Consider the following 22,016-nt stretch of genomic DNA (forward strand, 5'->3'; position numbering starts at 1 on the left):
AGAGCCTCGAACTGGCAGCATACATGAAAGGAAGAATTACGTAACCTTACACAGAATGTTATATGACTGGTTCAATTCCCATTCATGTATGCTGCCAGTTCGAGGCTCTCCCGCACATAGTGCATAATGGCGGAACCGTGCAAGTGGCGAATAGATGTAGACACAAGCTTTCGTGCGGGAAACATAAACACATAGTCGTCAGTCGTGTGGTTTTTATGAGATTTGATACGGCGCTGAAGTCTATTGGCTGTCCCAAAATCAGTACCAGACCCGGTTTCCAGACGGCAATGTGTGTGTTGTTACAAGGAATGCAAACTCATTTTATCAATGAGTGAACCACATAGAGGAATACGACATCTATCGTGAGCCAATCTGCATTCTGTTGCCTGCAAAAGCCGACGATCAGGTAAAAATTCTAAAAGCAGCGTGACTAGATATTTGCGTTAATTTCATGATACGTGTAAAACGCATTGAAAACGCCAATTTGCAGTCATAAAATATATAATATTAGTAAATTAACGTAGGTATGTGGAAAAGAACTGCAATAACAATAACAAGCTATGTGCCCAAAGAGTTGTCTTTGGCATGTCGCTTTTTTGAAATATGACCAAAAATATCAAATTTTGGAAAAACGCCCCAAAATTTAAAACAAACACGAACTTTCCAAAATAAATATATATTAGCACTCGGCGGCCCAGTCACTACCTGCCGCTGTGATTTGGGGTAACTCATTGCTTCCCCTCTTCAGATACCGGAACTTCAAGGTCGCTCATACCCCAGCCCTTAAGTGTGGTACAAAAAATACCTTGATGTAGCCGCTAAACACGTGATTATTTGGCTTGCAAAATAATGGGAAAAACACGCTATTTATAGAGGGGAAATCCCGTTACACTATCATGGATTATGTCAGGCTGTTATGTTATGCCATAAAATGCTGAGCTTGTAATTTTATGAATAAATCCAGATGTTCTGTTAACCCTTTAACCTTGACTACGTGACATTGACCACTAGTATACATGTACCTTGGATTTGTAATCACATCGTCTTGCTGTTGCCATTTGACTATATGGTCATGTGTCTTATGGTGGGACCCCAAAATACCTGGTGACGTTACATTTTTCTCTCCTCTTTCTGATTTAACTTGTTCTCACAGGGCTATTCTTGGTCCAATTGCATCAAGTTTGGGCTCATTATACAGCCTGATTATTCTAATTTTCAAATATGTTTCTCAATTTGAAATGCCAATTTGTTCAATTAGTGAAAAATACCAAAATGTTAACGAAGATTAACCTGGTGGATAAGCGGTGGAGGAGTATGTGCATTCTCTATGGGAGACATGGCATCTTTTTGAATTTTAAATTATATCATTAACTTGTCAACATAGGACTAGGCCGACATTCGGGCACGTTCAATGTTATTACGACAGCTTGACGATTGTGTTCTTTACCGGGTCGTAACTACATGAGATCATTATATTTATAGGCTTGCATCAAAATGACATGGACATCACTGATTAAATGATTTTGATTGATAGCTACGAGCCTACGTAAGATTAATTATTTTAAGTATTGTGATAATCATAATTCATCGGGATTTGCCATTCAAATTTCAAAGGTAGGTTTGTTGCAATTAATGCGTGATCAAGCATTGGTTGACTATTGTCTAAGATATCATCCAATTATCCAAGCGGCGAGTGGCATGATAGAGAGAGACGGCAAACTGCTCAGCCGTATGGCACTTTCCATACAATCAGAACACGAAGTAAATCGGGACTGAATTTCGCAGCTGCCGTGATCACTGTGGTACGCGCCGTTCAATTTGCACACTGAGTGATCGGAGCCTAAGCAACACGGCGAATTTAGAACCGTCGACTCTCATCCAGTCGTATCAAATTTTACGGTATTTAATTAATTTGAATTTGAAGGTTAGTTTTGTGAGGTTCATTATCGAACCCCAACGGTTTAGCTTGTATTAATATTATTTATTAACACCTACTTATTTGTGATATTTTAAGCGTTTTAAATTTCAAAATTTAGAGAATGCATGGCGCTCACCACCTGCAACTATCTTACCAAAGCGTAACATATTCAAATTGCTTTATTTCGTCTATTCATACTTCTCCCCGAGAATGTATAGGCCTACGTAATCTTGAAAATTATATTTGACAATACTTTTTCCATGGCACACCATGTTAAGAATGTAGACCTACTTACAAAAAAAAAATCAAAATCGATTTGCAAGGTTTTGGATTCAATAAACTCTGTGCTCAGGTACATGTAGCTGACTCTTTTGTCCTGCACACTGACCTATAATACATGATATGGATAGCAGGCGGTGACCGAAAAAGAAAGTGCAACCACTTAATTCCATTTCAATTTATTTTTCATTTTATTATCATTTATTCATTTCTTTGTCTTTAAAACTGGTTTTTTTTCCAGATTTCCTAGATTTTAAAATGGAATCAGTTCCCATCGTTGACTTCTCAGCCTATAGTTTAGATCGAGACGAACCAGATCCAGATCTATTTCAGAAATTGATTGACGACATATACGAAGCGTTTACTACGATCGGATTTGTGTATCTGAAGAATTATGATAGTGTATTGGATGAAAAGGTACCGTATTCGGCATTCCCATAGTAAAAAGAAAGGTTTCCCGGTGACCACCCGATGACCATTCGGTGGTCATCAGAAACCTTTCGGGTACCCTTTCCAGAGTTATCCGAAAGTGCCCGCAAGCGGATACCTTTTGGATACCTAATCCAAACGTTTTTGGGTAGACATCCGGAAGTCTCCCAAAAACTCAAATATTTCAAATGAGTTACCCAGAACATGACGTGCCAGCAGTGCCTATTGGCAAAAAATCTGAATTGCAACTTTACATTGCCTTACTGCAATTCATAAATTCAGTAGTTGACCAACAGTTTTGTCCCATTGCATTGATGGGGTCATCAAGGTCAGTCTAGCCTGTCAATACAATTATCATCTCAATTACCAAGAGCAAGATGCTACTCTTGACCTTAGCCCTGAACTCAGGGGCTATTTGAACGTGTCTCATTTTCACGTTCGTGCAATGAGATAAAAGTGTTGATGAAGTAGAGTGCGTTTCAAAAATAAAAAAAATGACATTTTTACCTGATTGTGACCGTAAGAAAGGCTCTACCATTGTCTACTATTAAAGCATATCTACACGGATTGTTAATTGTCACTGCACGAATATTTTATCTCGGCACGAACGTGACAGTGAGACACGTTAAAATAGCCCCTGCCTGAACTTCTGCATTCTTGTACTATATTTAGTTATGGAAAAGGGTAAACTAGTCTCACTTTCTGCATTACCTTCCCAAGTGCATCATGTTTTAGATTTCCTTGTGATATGTACTACAAACAGAATGTAGTCTAAAAAGTTTAATTTTGAAGAGTCATGAAGTTCAAACTGAACTCAAAGGTGCAAGCTGTAGACCAACTATGCCTAAAACCTGCCAAGATAATAGGCTACATGGTATGTCATGATGTGCTATTGTAATCCAGAGTACAAATCACATGATTGTCATCACAGACCCTACATCATAGGGCCTATCATGACTGCAGCAGATATGATTGCCTGGCCGGTAGAAAGGCTGCGTTCTATGACATTTTAGCTCAAGAGATCAGAATTCAGAAAAGAACCCTGCTGTTGTACACTTCCTATTCAAAGGCGTATAACGCATGATCATTCCCAAAGTCATAAATACCACCTATTTTGTGCAGTTTCAAGAACATTTTCAGCATTTGTTACCCCTATTTTACACAAAAACAGGTATAAAGTTAGCCTCAAAAAATACCCATATTTTTTGCATTTCAAGTACACTTTTACAAAAGCACTCTTTTTAACATTTCAAGAACATAAAACACCTGTTCTGATTCATTCATTTTCTTTTCCATTTCTTTTTTCATTTCCGAGGAGACCTCCGTTGTCCATCCTTTTAATATATGAGGAAAACAAATAACAGAAAAGCATACAAATACACCCAATTGGATGCATCATGTGGTTGATATGATACAGTTACTCTACAATGTATATATTTCAAGTATTTCAAGATTCTCATGATTTAAGGGGGTACTACACCCCTCAATAAATTTGTGTCTATTTTTGCATTTTTCTCAAAAACTAATAACACAGCGGTAACAAAAGTTACGTATATTATAGGGGCAAGGAATCCAATTACTACACTGGAATTTCAGTGACCCGTGACAAACGGTTCGTTATTTATGATAAGAAAAGAGGTACCGCTAGGATGTACCTCATTTCCAATCATATATACTGAACCGCTTGCCTTGAGTCACTAACATTTCAGTATAGTAATTGGATTCCTTGCCCCAATAATATACATAACTTTTGTTACCAGTGTGTTATTATTTTTTGAGAAAAATGCAAAAATAGTCACAAATTCACCACAGGGGTGTAGTACCCCCTTAAAAAATACCGTATTTTTTAATTTCGAGTACACGGTCGTAAAAAACAACCCTATTTTTTAAACATTGTTTAAACATAGTTTAAAAATAACCCCCTTTTTTTTTTTTTGGGAATGATCATGCGTACACATAGTCATTGTTAATTGACAACACCAGGAAAAGAACTTGGAAAACTCCTGGGGAAACCTATTCCTTCCTCGATCTTCAGAATCACTTACATGTGTCATGCTCAGTAAAATGATTGCCTAAACAACACAGTTCTTTAACTCTATACATTTGTACATTCATTGACTGACCTTTGAAAATTTGAGGACAAAAACTCATTCTATGTAACATTGAGGTCAAATTTTGCAATATGATTGTTTCATTGAGGTTATTGAAATATGCCATTGGGATGAGGACATTGTGGTCCGTATAGTGCTTGCACCCTGGTCATGGAAAGTATCCAATGCCAATTACAACGGCAATAGGTCACCTCAGGATCATATTTATTATACTAGAGTAATGGACCAAACACATGTCATTCAGAAGTTGTTGAGAACTTGAAATCCCAAGCCACTAGTATATTAGTAAAGCCAACTAGATTCAATTGACTTTTGACACCCAATCCTAATGTTGACAGCCAGTGTTAACTTGGTTGGTCTAGTGGTAAAGCGCATGGTGGAAGCGTAATGAAGGTTCCCAGAAACTTAAGATTCTTTGCAGGAGTTACCCGGTGGTTATCCGCTTTTAATTTGACCTTGAAAATAGCATAAAGCATCTTAAGAATGCATTGTGGGTGGGTATATGGTCAAAGGTCACTGAATGAATTCAAAATGGAGCAGCTAGCTGTTGGCAGTTGGAATATATTTGTGTAGAATATTCAAGTTACAAGTCTTTGAGCGTCACTGTTCTAACATAGGCCCCATACACAAATCAAAGCCAAAAAATGCAGGCGTTGGCTCCTTTTTACTATATCAAATTTCGGAATTTAGGTCAAACTATTTTCTCGGAATAGTTTCCAGCTGCATCAGACATGACAGTTCCCGGCTTCAGCTACTCTTAGGTGAGATGCGAGGAGTTAAAGAATATCTTGCCAAATCTTTAATCCAATATAATATTCAAGAGTACAGTTGATTTGAAAAAGTTTCTGAATGTGAATAGTTGCAGTAATCATGGTAATGATCCATGTTCATCTGACATCCAGGAAAAAACATGTGTTACCTTGGTTACCAATCATGACATGATGCACTTGTAAACTCGAGACATTCAAAGTAATCTATGCCGCATGGACATTCGGTGACAGCCATTAGGGAGCTGGCAACAGTTTTGAACTAACAAATTGGCAAAATTGAGTAAATACTTAAAAGGCTCTTCAAAGTAGAGAGATATGAAACTTTATATGGTTTTCCTGTTTCCAAAAGGTTGACAAAGTATACGAAGTTACCCAGAAATTTTTCCTTTTGGATTATGAAACAAAAATGAAATGTGAACAGCCAAAGGGATCGAATGGTGGTTTCAGACGCGTTGGAACACAAAGGTACGACAATAATCATGATAATATACGCTTCACTAGACTACACTACACTACACTACACTGCACTGCACTGCACTGCACTGCACTGCACTGCACTGCACTGCATTGCATTGCATTGCATTGCATTGCATTGCATTGCATAGCATAGCATAGCATAGCATAGCATTGCATTGCATTGCATTGCATTGCATTGCATTGCATTGCATTGCATTGCATTGCATTGCATTGCATTGCATTGCATTACATTTCGGTACACTGCACTTCACTACTTTATCATGATCATTGCATTTCAATTTTATTTCATTACAGTTTAATTTCTTTTTCATTTCATTTCGTTTCATTTCATTACAATTTATTTCATTTAGTTCCTTGTTTCATGCGTTTTATAAAATCAAGAATTCCGCAAACTGTAAGTTGACCGTTAATCCTGTCGAATTCACATCACGTAATAAGTTGATAGAAGTGTTCTTTGCTGAAATAAGTAAGATTAGGCTAATAAATGGGATGGATTGTGGCACTTGTTGTGACACCATGTGCCTATTCCAGTGCTTAAAATGGCGGAAAGACTTAAATCCGTTTGAATGCAGAGACGAAGAAACTTTAGTCTAAAAAATGTCCAAATGCCTTTAGATAGTCCGCAAATGGTTTATTCGGTTCCAATGCCTTTATATTGGTCTCTAAATGGTTTTATTGGTTTCTGCAAGGTGTCAGGTAAGAGTGTGATTCATGAATGTGTCGGATGGAAGAAATTATCAGCCTTAGATGTAAAAGACAAAGGTCTGGAGGACTCGGAACATGTTCAGTACATGTTTAAATGCCAATTTGTCCTATGGAGTGACCACGTGACCTTATTATTGTGATTAAAATTCCCGAGCCCCCAAACCCCGGCCCAAACCCTTACAAGAAGTCAGCCATCTTTGACTGTTATTTTCCTCCAATCACAACTTCCTTGCAACTTCTCAGCTCCGTAACCATTTTCCTGATACCTTGCAGTAACCGATTAAACGATTTGCCGACTATCTAAAGGCATTTAGATATGTTGTGGACTAAATTACTTTGTCTCTGCCTGCATTCAAACGGATTCCCGTTTTTTCCGCCATTGTAAACACCGAAATATGGGCGTGATGTCACCACAAGTGACATAATTATTCAATCCCATTTATTAGCCTGATCACGTGTGTATATACTGTGCACAAAATTTATAGTACACTTGAAACAAAAGACGTTAACTAAATTACGACTAGTGGTCGACGGATGTCGAATTTGGTTCTGCGTATTTTAATACTTCAGTCGGCTCCTGAGACTAGTACTAGTCTCAGATAGGCTATGCGTTATCATGGTTATTTCGCCAACATACAGCAAACTAACAGCAACTGTTCAGCAAACTAGAGCCTTTCAAAAGTCACACAAACTGCGAAGTGGGTGTTATCATGCTGCTCATGCAACAGGCAGCGGTGAATCGCCTGGAAGGAGGAAATATCCAAAATGTGTCACTTTTTATACTCTACCTTTTGTCATTTAAATCCGTATAGCGATGGAACGAAATGTTCCATCTATCGACCACTTAACTATAACATAATAATTATTATATTTATCATAAAATATTACTCACTTTTCTTTTCCTTCCTTTTCAAAAAGGATGGCAATTGTAAGCCCAAATGTGTTTGTGTTAAAAAAGTAAATTTCAAAAATGTATAATAATTTTTATATATAAAATTTAGTTCTAGTTTCTTTAAGAAATCGCTTTTGTTGTAAGTGTACGAATACTTGTGCAAAGTGTATAATAAAAAGAAGGATAGTGCTCAATACTGGATAGTATAAAATATGGAAATAGTCACGTTTGATTCGTACAGCAAGGTGTTGATTCATTGTTTGTTCCACAGCGCATCACAAATAGAAGCTGTAACAAGACCAAACATGGATTTAAGAGAGGGCTTCTTGTTCTACCCAGCCGCTTCACAGGTATACTTTTAGGAATCGCTATCTCTCTCTCGCCCTCTCCCACACACACGTACACATACCCCATCTCTGTCTTCCACTTTCTAAGCTTTTCTATGCAAAGAATGTACCCATACTTGGACTGATAGTCTTGAACCCACGTGTTAAATGTCATATCGTCAGCCTGCTACGCTAAATGCCTAAGTCATTCTTACATGTTTCTCATTTGCCATTTTGATTTTCTAAGTAAAACCCGTAATTCATCAAATTTTCCAGCCGCATTTTTCATTAACTTGTGGAATACATATCTCTTTTGATGTATTCCACAAGTTAATGACGAATGCGGCTGGAAATTTGATGAATTATGGGTTTATTACTCAGAAAATCAAAATTGCAAATGAGAAACATGTAAAAATGACTTAGGCATTTAGCGTAGCAGGCTGAAGATATGCTGTAGTGCCCCTAATAATGAAGACCATGGTGATGAATTTGAAAACTTGAACATGTTGACGTTTATGACATTTTTTTAAACATTTAATGGTATCACACAAAGTTCAAGTCATGTAATTATACAACCAAACTTAGGTCATATGCATTTATGGTGGTGTTAAAATACCTTTAATGTCAACGGACATTTGAAGTCAACTTGAGACGTAGACACAGATTGGACATAACACAGGCCTGCTTCTTAAGGGAGGTGTAATAAGCGAACAGTGGTTTGGATTCCCGCAGAGGGAGGGTGTCTGTAAGAGGCACAGCCATCAGAAAATGAATAACTGAGATCGCGCGCCAAATAAACTTACTGCAGTAATTTTCCAAGTCTTTAAAAACAATAGACATAGGTGGGAATCAAACCCAGCACCTTCCGTTTCTGAATCAACAGATAGTATCACTAAGCCAACTTCCTATCTGCACTAAAACCTGTGATATTAATTCTTGATAATGTTTAACGGAAAAAATCAATACTAATGTACGATGTCATTCAAAATCAAATAGAAGTCCCACAACTAAAGTAGCAATCGATAAATCTGCTCACTCAATCATCAAATAATCAATCGAAAAAAATAAATAAATAAATAAATAAATGAATAAATGAATGAATAAATAAATAAATAAATAAATAAATAAATAAATAATAAATAAATAAATAAATAAATAAATAAATAAATAAAAATAAAAAAAGAAATTATAAATTAGTTTTTCTAGGCCCGACGCTGGAAAAATAAAGCAGCATAAGAAAAGTAACAGACGCACGGTTTCGAACAAGCGACGATCAGAACAGCAACGAAGAAACGGGCCACAACGCCTTAGACCGCTCGGCCATAGAAGCACACAGTCTTCTCAATGTCAAAAAAATATATTAACCTTTAACGTTACGCAATATTGGCACATGACACGGGCACATGTCTGCGGGTAAAGATACTGCATGATAGAAAGGCGTGCAAAGGGTCTATCCCTGAAGTTAATGGTCATTGACATGTAACCAATTCTTTGTATACCAGCCGTATACCAGCTACAGTCAACCTATACAAAGAAGTATATTATTAGGCGTTGACGCAATCATGAATGCGGGAAGTATAAAACCATAGTCGCCACTCGTGCACTTGTTTGAGTCCACAGGAATTCCGAAAACAGTCTTCAACCCCGAATTCAGAGGTCGAGTTTGGGTTGTTACATGCAAATTCAAACTAATTATATCATGAAAAAACCACCAAGAGGACTACGATACTTATTCAGAGCCAATCTACATTCTGTTATTTACAAAAGCCGACGATCAAAGTAAAATTATAAAAGGAGCAAGACCAGATATAAATCGCATCGAAAACGCCAAAATGCAGTCACAAAATTTATAATATTACTAAATCATCACAACGAATTGTAACGTAGGTATAACACCGAATTCTTTCATTTCGGATGTAATTAAATCCACCTTTTTTTTAAACTTCAAAGAAATTCACTTTGTGTTAGAAATATGATTTTGAATTTCCAAATCATTATCTAAAACAAATTTGTTTTTTAAATGGACTGTAAATAGTTAACTTTATTTTTATTTGAGCCTTATCTGGTAGTTAATATTTTTTGGTGGCAAACTAGGCTCGAAGTTTAAAAACGCGATTTAAGAAATGTATTCCTTTGACAATGGTAGTGATGATGATGATTATGGTGATGATGGTGATGATAATGATGATGATGATGGTGATAATGTTAATGATGACGACGAATCACTGTCAATTTTTTTTATTTATTTTTAAAATGTCATTACCATCGGAAAGGAAATTGTAAACAAAACGCAAAGTACGGAAACTAGTCTTGGGACACTTGAGGACCACGCACCATATTCGCCCCTCCTCCCCCGTAACAGTGTTGATTTGGGTCTTATGAATAGCCTCCGTGTTCGGACTCTGCAATTTTGAATCCTAATTTGTTTGGTCACGGGAGCCTAATAGAACCCAACATTGATTGGTGGGGAAGGGGGAGGGGGAGGGATGGGGTGTTAGGAAAATGTTTAGGTTTGAGCAACTCATTTGCATTCTTTATAAACAAGTAGTAACCTTCAAATTAAATGACGTTTAGTCAAGTGTTTGCTTAAACATTGATATGGAGGGGGAAGGAATGTGAAACATTAATGTTTTGCCTGTCTTGCCCGCGTGTTATGTACAACCAGACGCACGTTTTTCTCGCTTCATAATATTTTGCAATGGTAGCCTGTTTTAACACACAGATGCATAGCGAAGCATATAACTGTCTCTCTCGAGGACAACATTAGAACTTTTACAATGAAACCATTCCCAGTTCATTTCATTAAGATCCACAACATTCTCATCTATCAGGGGAAGTTCTTATACCCCAATACATGTGTACATTCATTGAATGACCTTTGAAGATTTGGGTACAAAAACTCATACTCTGCAACTTGAGGTCAAATTTTGCACTATGATTATGTAATTAAGGTTATTGGACTGTGTCATTGGACGAGGCTCTTGTGGTCCATAGCGTTTGCTTTGAAAGGATACCTTACGTAACCAAATTAAATCGGCATACTCCCCTCAAACATGTTGAAGGACGAGCAAGGTCTGCTGACCTTTTATAACGAGAGGCTAATTATGTACTACGCATGTTTGTGCGTAAGCACACTTGTTTGTCATATACGCGTACTGTGTTCGCACACGTATCGCATTTTGAATAGTATGCGTATAATGCGCAATGCGTTTTGGGCGTTTAAACATTACTAGTAAAATGTACTGGAGATGTGTGTGCGTATGTGTGTGATTTGGAAATTCAAAATCATAATTGCCAAACAAAGTGAATTTCTTTGAAGTTTAAAAAAAACTGGATGAAATTACATCCGAAATGAAAGAATTCAATGTTGTATGCAGAAAAGAGTTGTATTAGCAATAACAAAGTATGTGCAAAAAGATTTGTCTTTGGCATGTCGCTTTTTTGAAATATCGCCAAAAATATGAAATTTTGGAAAAACGCCCCAAAATTTAAAACAAACACGAACCTTCCAAAATAAATATATATTAGCACTCGGCGGCCCAGTCACTACCTGTCGCTGTGATTTGGGGTAACTCGTTGCTTCCCTTCTCCAGATACCTGTACTTCAAGGTCGCTCATACCCCATGCCTTAAGTGTTATCGATTTTCCCAAGTGGAAGAAATCATAAGAAATTGTACATAGGGTGTACAGTTAGCAACCTGGACAACAGATTCTTTTGTTTAGCAAGGCTCACTCAGTCATTTAATGTGGCAATACAAACGATCGAATTTGGTGTTGAAACGAGCTAAATTTTGAGTTACACCTTTTCAATGTAAAATTAATTTTCTCGGCCAAATGAAATGCAATCATTTTTATTTTTTCAGTAAATGTCAGGTCAAATTATAGTGCTTGATACTTATTTTTTTTTCAAATCCTAGTGTTAAACTTAGGCGTGAAATTCAGTCATTTCGTGTAAGATTTTCGATTTTGATAGGCTTAAACTCTGCCCGCGAGCCTTTTCTTTGATCAACCTTTTAGCTTTTCAAAGTAATATAGTTCGCTAATGAAGGATTTTCCCAACTTTCTAACGCACATCACCGTGAGCGATATATCATAGTTTTGTCAGAATTTACGTTTTGATTTCACCATTTTTTTACCGGCTGAAATTTTTTCAAAATCAACGCGTGTAATATAAGGCTAATAATACTAGCATTGTGGATCGATATCCCTGGGTTTAATAGGAATACCGGCATGATACAGTGTTGCCAGAACTTCAATATAGCAACGAAATTCCCAGGCCTAATAGCGCTCCTATACTGATCATGTTTATAGCACAATGAGGATATTTCATCATCACGTGAGTGATTCGGACCAATGTGTTGAAATTTGCTTCTCCTCAAAACAACTTTGCCCGAAGGCTTACATGCAATTGGGCAATATTTTAAACAAAACTTTCTTTTACAAAACATTATATTACGCTGTATGTTTTATGATCAAGCAAACTGTTTGCACTTCCAAAGAAATAACCTTCGTAACGCCCCGGCTTAACGCCCCAGACTTTCGTTATTTAAACGCCAGAAATAGATTGTCCTTATAAGAACCATCAGAGATTGTGGCTTATAAGAACCGTTCATTATCATTGTTAACTTAAACAGGTTTATGTTTTTAAACATCTTTATAAATTGATTGTTTTTATGTTTGTTTGTAAATTTCGTGCTTTACGCGCTTTGAGTTCCTCATCAGAGATTGTGCCTTATAAGAACCATTCATTTTCATTGTTAACTTAAACAGGTTTTTGTTTTAAACAAAAACCTGTTCAAGCAATTATTTAAAATTGCTTGCCTAAAAACAGAATAACTTGGATGTTAATACTTGACGTAGTGTTTCAATTGTCATGAAGGTGACTGGGTATGGTGCCTTTTGTTTGTGTTTGTTTGAAACTGCTTTTGGAAACCCACCGAAAGTCATAGGCCCTAATCAAGCAGCCAAAACAATACCAGGTTAAACATGGAAGTTTATAAAAACTTATTAAATAACCTTAAGGAAAAAAACAAACATTTGTGGCAACAATAAGCCTTGCATTGAAAGTCATGGTTAAAGTGTGTTGATTACCACACCAAAGTTTCCCTACATACACCCCACTACCCACCTCACACACCTCTGCACCCACCCCACCCTATAGGCCTACATGTACATGATATTACATAATAATATATAGCATAGCTATACATTTAGGTATAGCGCTTAATTATGACAAATATGGTTAGGCCTATATATAGGCCTACATGTCAAATTAAAAACAAACCCGAACACTGATGAATCTCTACAGAAACCCGAACACAAGTCTGAAGGGTGTAATGAAAATGGCAACCCGCGATGGGGGGGGGGGCGGTGGGTAGGTCATACAAAATTCACATGGAGATAGGAGGGACAGAAGATTAAAATCCCCTATAATAACACGCTAATTTTTCTAGGTTTGGACCGTGGATTTTCATGAACCTCAAGCGTGCGTCTCTTAATACGGACTAACCTAGGTAAACAAACACACAGACAGACAAAATGGTTTTCATAATCATGGAATCCATATAAATTGAAAATGCAGGCTATCACGGGAGCAAATTTTTAAAATTCACCTCATTTACCAGAAAACCCAATTGGGGATTTGGGCTACCAAATCGCTAGTCGGGCAATCTTCATGATCTTTGCTTTTCAATGGAAAATTGCCCTGGATGACAACAATGAAAATATCGACTATTTCTGCTGGTTGCGCACGAGGTAAAAGCACCGAGTTTGACATTTTCAGAGCATGAAGGAAAAAGGGTAAAATAAAAACGGAAATTCTGACAAAACTATAATATGATGTGCTTTACAGAGGTGGGAAATATCTTTCTTTAGCAAACTATATTAGTTTGAGACGCTAAAAATCAATTCCGTAAAAAGCTCGCAGGCGAACTCAAGGCCTATAAAAATAAAAAATATCACACTAAAAGATACAATTTGATGCTTAATTTTAACACCAGGATTTTAAAAAAAATGTATATCCAAGCACCAAGTTTTTAACTGACATTACTGAAGAAAAAAAAAAATATTGATATAAAATTGGATGGTTTGAACCCAATGCACAAATTTATTGGTCGAGCTATGAGTTTTAAAATATTGGACGAGACGAAGTCGAGTCCAATATTTTAAAACTCATAGCGAGACCAATAAATTTTGCATTGGGTGAAAAAAACCATCCAATTTTATCATTATTATGTTTTCAGAATCTTTATTAAAAATACAAAATTCAAATTTTTTTTTGTGATTTTTTTTTGGGGGAGGGGTCAAAATCGACTGATCTTACATGCCTAGAGCAAACAAAAAAAAAAAAAATTTTTTTTTTTTCCGGCCTATTTCCGGACTTTTTGGCCCTACTTCCGGAATTCCATAAGTTTCCGTAACACTTACATTAATGGAGATCCATTTCACCAAAATTTATGACGATTCGTAGCGCTTCGTAAGTCTCAAAATCCATCGTAACTATATAACGTATTATAAAATACATTTCACTAAAATTATTTACTAATCTGCACTTCCCAGAGATTGCCTACCAACACTAGAGGGAAAAAAATGGGAAAAAAATCCCTATGTCTCATGAAGTTACGTACTCGTTCCGAGTCGTTCGTAAGTTGCGAAATGATATAATTGAATTATGATGGTTAAAAATATGAAGTAATAAAGTGTTTATAATGATATTTGATAGGCAATAAACTGATAAGTAAGTGTAACTTAAGCTACAAAAACAGAGTGCAAGCCTGCAGCCAGTGCAAGAGCCAAGGCAACAGTGCACTTGGGTGGACTATATTTGCCGATTTCATAAGCTTATCTAAAACCCTACCGTGTCTGTGCTAACATCATTCACACCTTGCAGAGTCTTAAATTAGTTCAAAAAGTGATATTTGGCACTTGGCAGGTATAAATCCTCTGGTTTGGTCAGAAAATTTGATAATTTTTGATGTCCGAGCGTGTGAGATTGCCGAATTCTGCAGCTTTTACGTAGTGGTTTAGCACCGGTTTTTGCTAGTTTTTTGTACTTTCCACAGATATTTCAACAAACCACATTAATTTCTTCATTTCTTACCAGCTGAAACATGCATTTAGTACACCACAACGTTGATTTTCAAGCCTAGAATCATGAAATTAAACATCTCTTTCCGCGTCCGTAGAAAATCAAATTCTCCCGGTTTGACAGCAAAATAAACAAAATCGAGTTCATGAATGAATAGTCTCATTCAGTGCGTTTATGTTCGCTAGTCTAGTCACATACGGTCGTTGCTATTTGCAATGCGTTAGAATTGGCGGCAAAATCGGCGATTTTAAAAATCACGGGGGATTGGGATCCAGGTGGCGCTAAAATTGGATTCGAAATGCATCCAATATGCTATTTTCTTGACGTTTTAAACTGTGTGGAGAGGTATAGGAAGCAAGATTCTGAAAACATAATAATGCTTTATATAATTATATTTGACCGAGAAAATTAATTTCATAGCAAAAAGGTGTATCTCTGAATTGTGCTGATTTTAACATGTATCGATCGACTTTTAACGCGACTAAGCATTTCTAAAGAATCGGTTGTCCAGGTAGGTGACTGTGTATAAGGTATGCCGATTACAAAAACATTCGGAAACAAATAATCTGACCAGTCGTTTGGCGGTAAAGGTCATGGCCCTTATACAGGGGTCAAATAACAAACGTGCTTGGATTTTGTTACAAACTACACCAATGTATTCATCAGGTTATAAGGATTTTGTTTATAGTTTGCATTTGACATGTATGCGATATGTACTGTTTTTGCGAAAAAGGTCAAGTTTTAACCTCTACAGGGGTCAAATTTGACAAAACATTATCTCAAATTATTCCTCTTATCATAACAATCAAATAGAGAAAACGGTACATCCTGAATAGTTATAACCATAGTGCAGTGTCGTCCACGGCAAATTCGCCGTGACCTTTCCAGCCATAAACCCGCTTATTGAAGATTAAACCGATATATGCAGTACTAAACCATTATATAGTAATCTATTGTCCAATGCAAATTTATTACCACCTGATAATATTGATCCAATGAGCGACCGAATTGTCCGCTACGGACGACTAATCCAATCGATAATGATGCCATTGACATGTACGAGCGGAGCTCGACTGACCAAGTTTTGGAGTATTTTTCACTGGTTTGCAGCTGTTTGCCGTCATTTACTCATCAAGGCGGACCACCGTTATTATAAGGACTATGCCAATTATTTAAGGATTGACATGTAGAGAATAAGCCATAATTGATTGACAGAAAGTACTAAATTTGTACCTATGACGGTTTTATGACACCAATGACACCAATATTCCAAATACGACCAAAAAATGGCTGCCCGGTGAAGCAAAATGTGCATTGGAATAACACGGCGAGTTTGGATAGATGGTAGGATTTATGTTCCCCCGTTATTAAAGCTTGTACCGGGTTGAAGATTCAGATATTTGGAAAAGAATAAGTAATTGAAACATAGGGCAAGTACTAAAATCATAGCTTTTATACTTTTGATATATGATGCTAACTAATTCATCCCGTATAGCTACAACACTGCGCTACCAGTAGGGTTTAATTGCCTATTGTGAGTGCCCCTGTGTCAGCGGCTATTTTAGAAGAAAAAAGTCACTGCACGTTAGCAACGTAAAATCTCAAAGATCAGCTAGCGGATACAAGCTTGAGGGGAAGGGGTTGCTGGCAGAGGGGTTGTATCCCCTCGCATTCTGTAAACTTTTACAAATCACGCGTTAAAATCACGCATTTTACGGACTCATTTTGACACTAAGGGCTGATAGCTGAAAGCACGTTACTCACACATACCGTACCAAATTGCATTCTGAGTACGAGGAATTGATATTTTTGACATTTAACAGTCCTCGAAGTAAAGTTATTCTAATGATATGCACTTAAAGTTGAAAATTGATACATGTCTGGTTCACTAATGTATTTCACTAATTCATTTAATTGACTTGTCATTATTTTTAATTACCTACAGCTCAATGAAAGTACACACTAGGATCATTAAGGTCATAAAGTTTATGGTATTGATGGTATTGATATGCAAAAACGAATACAAACTCTGCAAAAATGCATAAAATGCACACAGGTGCCTACAATCGCACGAAATTAATATCTGTAAAATGTAATAATAATTAAAAAAATCCTTATGATTTACTTTAGGTTTCATTTATAATGTCATTCTATTTAATTTAATTGTCATTTTTGATAACTCCATAAAAGTACACAGAACCTCTTTATTAAATGTTGAATAAAATGCTCACATGTCCCTACCATCTCTTAACCTGTCGCACAGTAGCGTATTAAAGTTCTCAAAATATGATAAGATTTCTGCAACTTAAGTGATGCAAAGGTGCATTTAAGTTGTCGGCAAATTGCATAAAAAGTTGCATACAAAATTCATTACAAAAGATTAAACACACTCTTCATGAACTAAATGTCTATAGTGCTCAACTTAAAGCACTAAGATGTTCAGTCCATAAACAGGGTGTTTATTTTCTACAAGCAATATAAAAAAAAACAAAAAAGTGCAATAGTGCAAAGAATCCATCTTTATTTTATAACCAGATTGAACTTTTAGGATTAAAAGCACATGATATTATTCATCAGTGGCCTTGTGTGAAAAAACGTTATTAGCACTAACCGTTCTGTTGTTATGACACATTTTACAGCGATGCTCGATATTAATGCTTTTCCACGGGACATATAAATTTTAAATGTCAGCACACTCATTGTATGGTAGATTTGGAACAACTGCCATTTTCTTAACCTCATTGGCACTGAAGTAGAATGGAGTACCCAAAGTTTTATTGTCCCTGATCTTGATCTCTCTTGTATAATTAAGTAGAGGAAACATTACTTTTATTTGTTGTTATTTTCATATTTACCCATACTGCAGTTACTGTCCGTTTTCCTATACACAATACACAGAGCTCTCACAATTGACGCGTGACCTTTACAAGTAGTGTATGTTAGAAGTATAGGCAATTGCCTAGTTAACGTCACTGTGTGAAAAATAACCGGCCAATATTTAAAGTATTCTCTGAAATTCTAGAAAATATAGTTTTGTAACATGTCCTAAATTTTTAGCTAATTTAGGTGTTTGGAAATATTCGCACTTTGGTGTTTTAGGAAGGATATGTAAACGACAGATAACACCAAAAATATGAAGAAATTATTTCCAAACCGTGTTAAGTCTGCAAACCATTATGCTTCTCATTTTCAAGAACGCTGGTTAACAATACGCGCACTATTGTCTCATTTCGTAAACAAAAGCCTACACGGTATTGTTACCTTGCATTCGATTTATAATCGTTCACCCAACTGAAACTATAATACCAGCTCATTGCTCATTGCACAGGTAAAACAGAAACATGTGTAGTGTGGATTTATCCAGAGAAGATCTGATTTAATCAGTTGAGCTGTTTTCAATGAGTGTTATCTTGGTTTAATAGCTTTTAATGGGGTTTAAGTCCTGCAAAGGTCGTGGTGAATTCTACTGTAGACATGACTGCATCATGCCTTACATTCAAAATGTTCATTCTCTATAAAAGAAACATACGGGTTTAACAAATGTCGAAAGGAATGCGTGCAAATTGAAGTGGTGTGAATCACAAAATATCCAGTATAGTTGGACACATTGCAGGGAATTGAAAAATTGGAGTTGGAGTTGGATGAGGTATTAAGGACTTAAATAATATTAGAAAGTTAGTTTGAACCGAAAAAAAGAAATTGAAATAAGCAAAAATCAACCTTGATTTTAGTTTAAGCCAGTTTCAGATCTGGTGTCTTTATTTCGCATTGTGTGCTCTCATTCAAATCAAATTCAAATTGGTGCCTCGTGGAGAAAGAGTTAAAATGGGTATCGCCGTAAAAGTTAAAGGGTTCACTTTCTTTTTTCACAAAAGGTGAACATTGAGTGTAGCATTTATAAAAGGTTTCAATAATGGGAAAGTTCACCTTTGTTCTTACGTGAATATTGATTCGTTGACCTATTGCACTTTTTTATTCACCATGTATACGTTTAATACCCAAATGATTTGATGTGCTCATCATTAAGTGTCTATGTGTTTAGTTTAGCGTTGAAAGTGTTCAATTTAGTATTTACCTCTATACCTTTACCTTGTAAGCACCTAGAAGAGTTTAAACCGGCTGATTTCACATGCATTTAGCAAATGAAAAAAAACAATCACATTTTTAATCATTTACTTATCACGGTCAAGCAGTACTTTTTTCACTGATCTCGACTCTTCTCTATATTGCATATCAGCCTCTCATGAAAATGTTCCTGATGGTCATAATGTTTGGCCTGTTTTACTGGGACAATTGCGCATGATGCGCGCAAAACCTTTCCATTGTACACTATTTTAGCACCAACAAAGGTGATAGGTTGTGGTAATTTGCAACATTACACTATATTTGCCTTAAATTAAAGTGTTTAACGGTCTAAAAAAGAAAATGCACAGGGCAATACTGGACAATTTCTGTCCGGTAGATGGAGCTTTCCCCCACGAGTGACCGAAAAATTGGGAGGAAAAGGCGTTGCCGGAGGCGTTGTGAGGCAATATTTGCTTGATTTCCCCTGCCAATTGAATATTTGGCTGATAGGATATATGATTTCTCGACTAGATTAGTCTTACTTTGTGGAGGAATTTCTTTAATTTCTTAGTCATTTTTTGGGCTGAAACTAGTATAGAAATATTTCAAGCACGGATCTTTAATTCTCACTGCACGGATTTCTATTCTCACTGCATGAACGTGCCAGGAGGCACGTTAAAATAGCCCCTGCCCTGTGTTGTGTGTATACATGTAGTTAACAATAACTGCATGATGCCCTGAGAGTACTAAAATAGAGAGGCGCTACTTCGATCGCAAAGTGAGGACAGTGTGAGCTCAGGACCTTGTGTAAGAGCATGGACAGTAAAAAAAAAAGCGTCTGTCATGCGCAGACTTGTCGCGGCCATTGTAAAAGGTGATTTATAGTCATTATGACGATGATATGGCTATATATACCTGTATTTAGAGAATGTGCCAATGATTGACAGCGATGTATGTGGTTCATTTTGGCGCCCGGGATTTGGCGGAGCCATTATGCCCATATTAGGCTGTTGTTATGCAGACATATATCACGCTCTGTACAGTAGTACTCGCCGTACGCCAGAGTTTCTAGAATGCTGCTAAAATAAGAAAATTCTTAATGCTAATTTATTGCATATTCTAGGGAAGCGTGGTTACCTTTTTGAAATCGCCGAGTGGGAGGGTTTTCAATGAAATATTTTTTTGTGTTAAAACTGAAGCATCCTATGTATAAAAGAATATATGAATATTTAACTGCAAATCATATATAACGATTCGTAATACCCAATCGTGCTATTATTATTATTATTATTATTATTATTATTATTATTATTATGTATTGTGCATATATATTGTCGGATTTAAAAATTCAAAGAACAGACCTTCCAGAATAGGTAGTCGTTACTCTGAGTTTCATGCCTAAAAGGCAATCGTCAGACGACACGATGAAATGCTTCGGGTGGACTACCATCTCTTATGAATGTGAAAGAATATACATTCCATAGTGTCAACACAGCCAAAGTCTATTCAGAGTCAGTCTGTCTATCGGAGATAGTCAGAAAGTGCTCAACAGCAAAACAGGAGCGTAATAACAACATTTTACTCAAGTTAGACTATCTTTTGAATAAAGTGCTCAATCCCAAAAGGGAGAGTCAAAGAACAGACATTCCAGAATAGGTAGTCGTCAGACGACACGATGAAATGCTTCGGGTGGACTACAGATTCAGATTCAGATTTTATTTTCCATGACATAATCAATATACAGTTCATTAAATTTATCAATAAGATGGAAGGATGACCATAACAGAGCAAAGCTCGAAGGAACTATGACCAAATAGTTAAATAAATAAATAAATGATAAATAAATAGATAATTACAATACAATAGACGATGCAAAAACAGAGACACCAAGGATGTGAGGACAAGACATGACAAGACAGGTGAGACAAACATTATGCTGGCACTCAAGGCATATAATAAAAGGTTTAAAGGAACCCAGCTCCCGGACCATCAAGCAAGGCAGAAAAAGTGCCCAAAACAGAAGCAACGAGCTGAAAACCGGTTGGCTGCACGATGTGAAATGCTCTGATCGAAAACAATTTAGGAGGTCCGGAAGAGGAGTCTACAAAATGTATACGAATATATAACTACATAGGAAAATATAACTTGAGATAAGTTTGGTAGCCTAATGATAATTTGACAGTAAATTTTGTTTATACATAGATTTAAGTATTTTAATAGAAACTGAGTTACGAATAGAGGCTGGTATATCATTCCATAAAATAGGACCCTGCCTTCCGATTGTATTTCTTGCAAGATCAAAGACAAAATTATGAGGACGATATGAATCAGCAGACCTGGTCCCATAATTATGGAGTGAATTGACTGTGACAAAATAATCAGCAAAGTTAACCGGCAATAAATTATTCTTATACTTATACATAAAAACAGCTTTGGATGATTTATGAATGTCATAAACAGTGAGTGAATTAAGCCTGGCAAATAAAGGAGGCGAGTGTTCAAGGAAATGAGAATTTGTACATAATCGCATAATACGCTTTTGTTTACGATAAATTGAATCTAAAACGCAATTATTAAGATCAGCCCAAATTAAATTACAATATTGGATATGTGGAAGAACTAAGGTTTTATATAAAGAAATTTAAATATTTACATGTAAAAAGTGCTTTAATCTGAAAAGGATACCAGAATATTTAGAAACAAGATTTGCCACATGACGAGGGTGCTGGTTCCATGTCAAACATTCATCCATAGTAAGACCAAGAAATTTTGTACTGGAAACTCGTAAAATAATATTATTGTCAATGACGATCTGTAGGTCTGGATAAGTACGATTACTATACCTGTTTTTAAAAATCATATAATTACTTTTATTTACATTAAGAGATAATTTATTCGCCTTGAACCAGGAGGAAATATTTGCAAGATCAAAATTAACATTATCAATAAGATGCTTC

General features: G+C 36.3%; 1 protein-coding gene across 1 annotated transcript in view; it reads left to right on the plus strand.

Moving 5' to 3' along the window:
• Nucleotides 1-1,592: 1,592 nt before the first annotated feature.
• Nucleotides 1,593-22,016, plus strand: part of LOC140144430 (uncharacterized) — a 39,666-nt gene continuing 19,242 nt past the window's right edge. The window contains exons 1-4 of the mRNA XM_072166241.1: nt 1,593-1,614; nt 2,439-2,614; nt 5,857-5,972; nt 7,853-7,931. Of these exons, the coding sequence (XP_072022342.1) occupies nt 2,456-2,614; nt 5,857-5,972; nt 7,853-7,931 (354 nt within the window). The 5' untranslated portion in view covers nt 1,593-1,614; nt 2,439-2,455. The remainder of the gene's footprint in view (nt 1,615-2,438; nt 2,615-5,856; nt 5,973-7,852; nt 7,932-22,016) is intronic.

This window comes from Amphiura filiformis, unplaced genomic scaffold, assembly GCF_039555335.1.
Source record: "Amphiura filiformis unplaced genomic scaffold, Afil_fr2py scaffold_54, whole genome shotgun sequence".
Taxonomy (NCBI): domain Eukaryota; kingdom Metazoa; phylum Echinodermata; class Ophiuroidea; order Amphilepidida; family Amphiuridae; genus Amphiura; species Amphiura filiformis.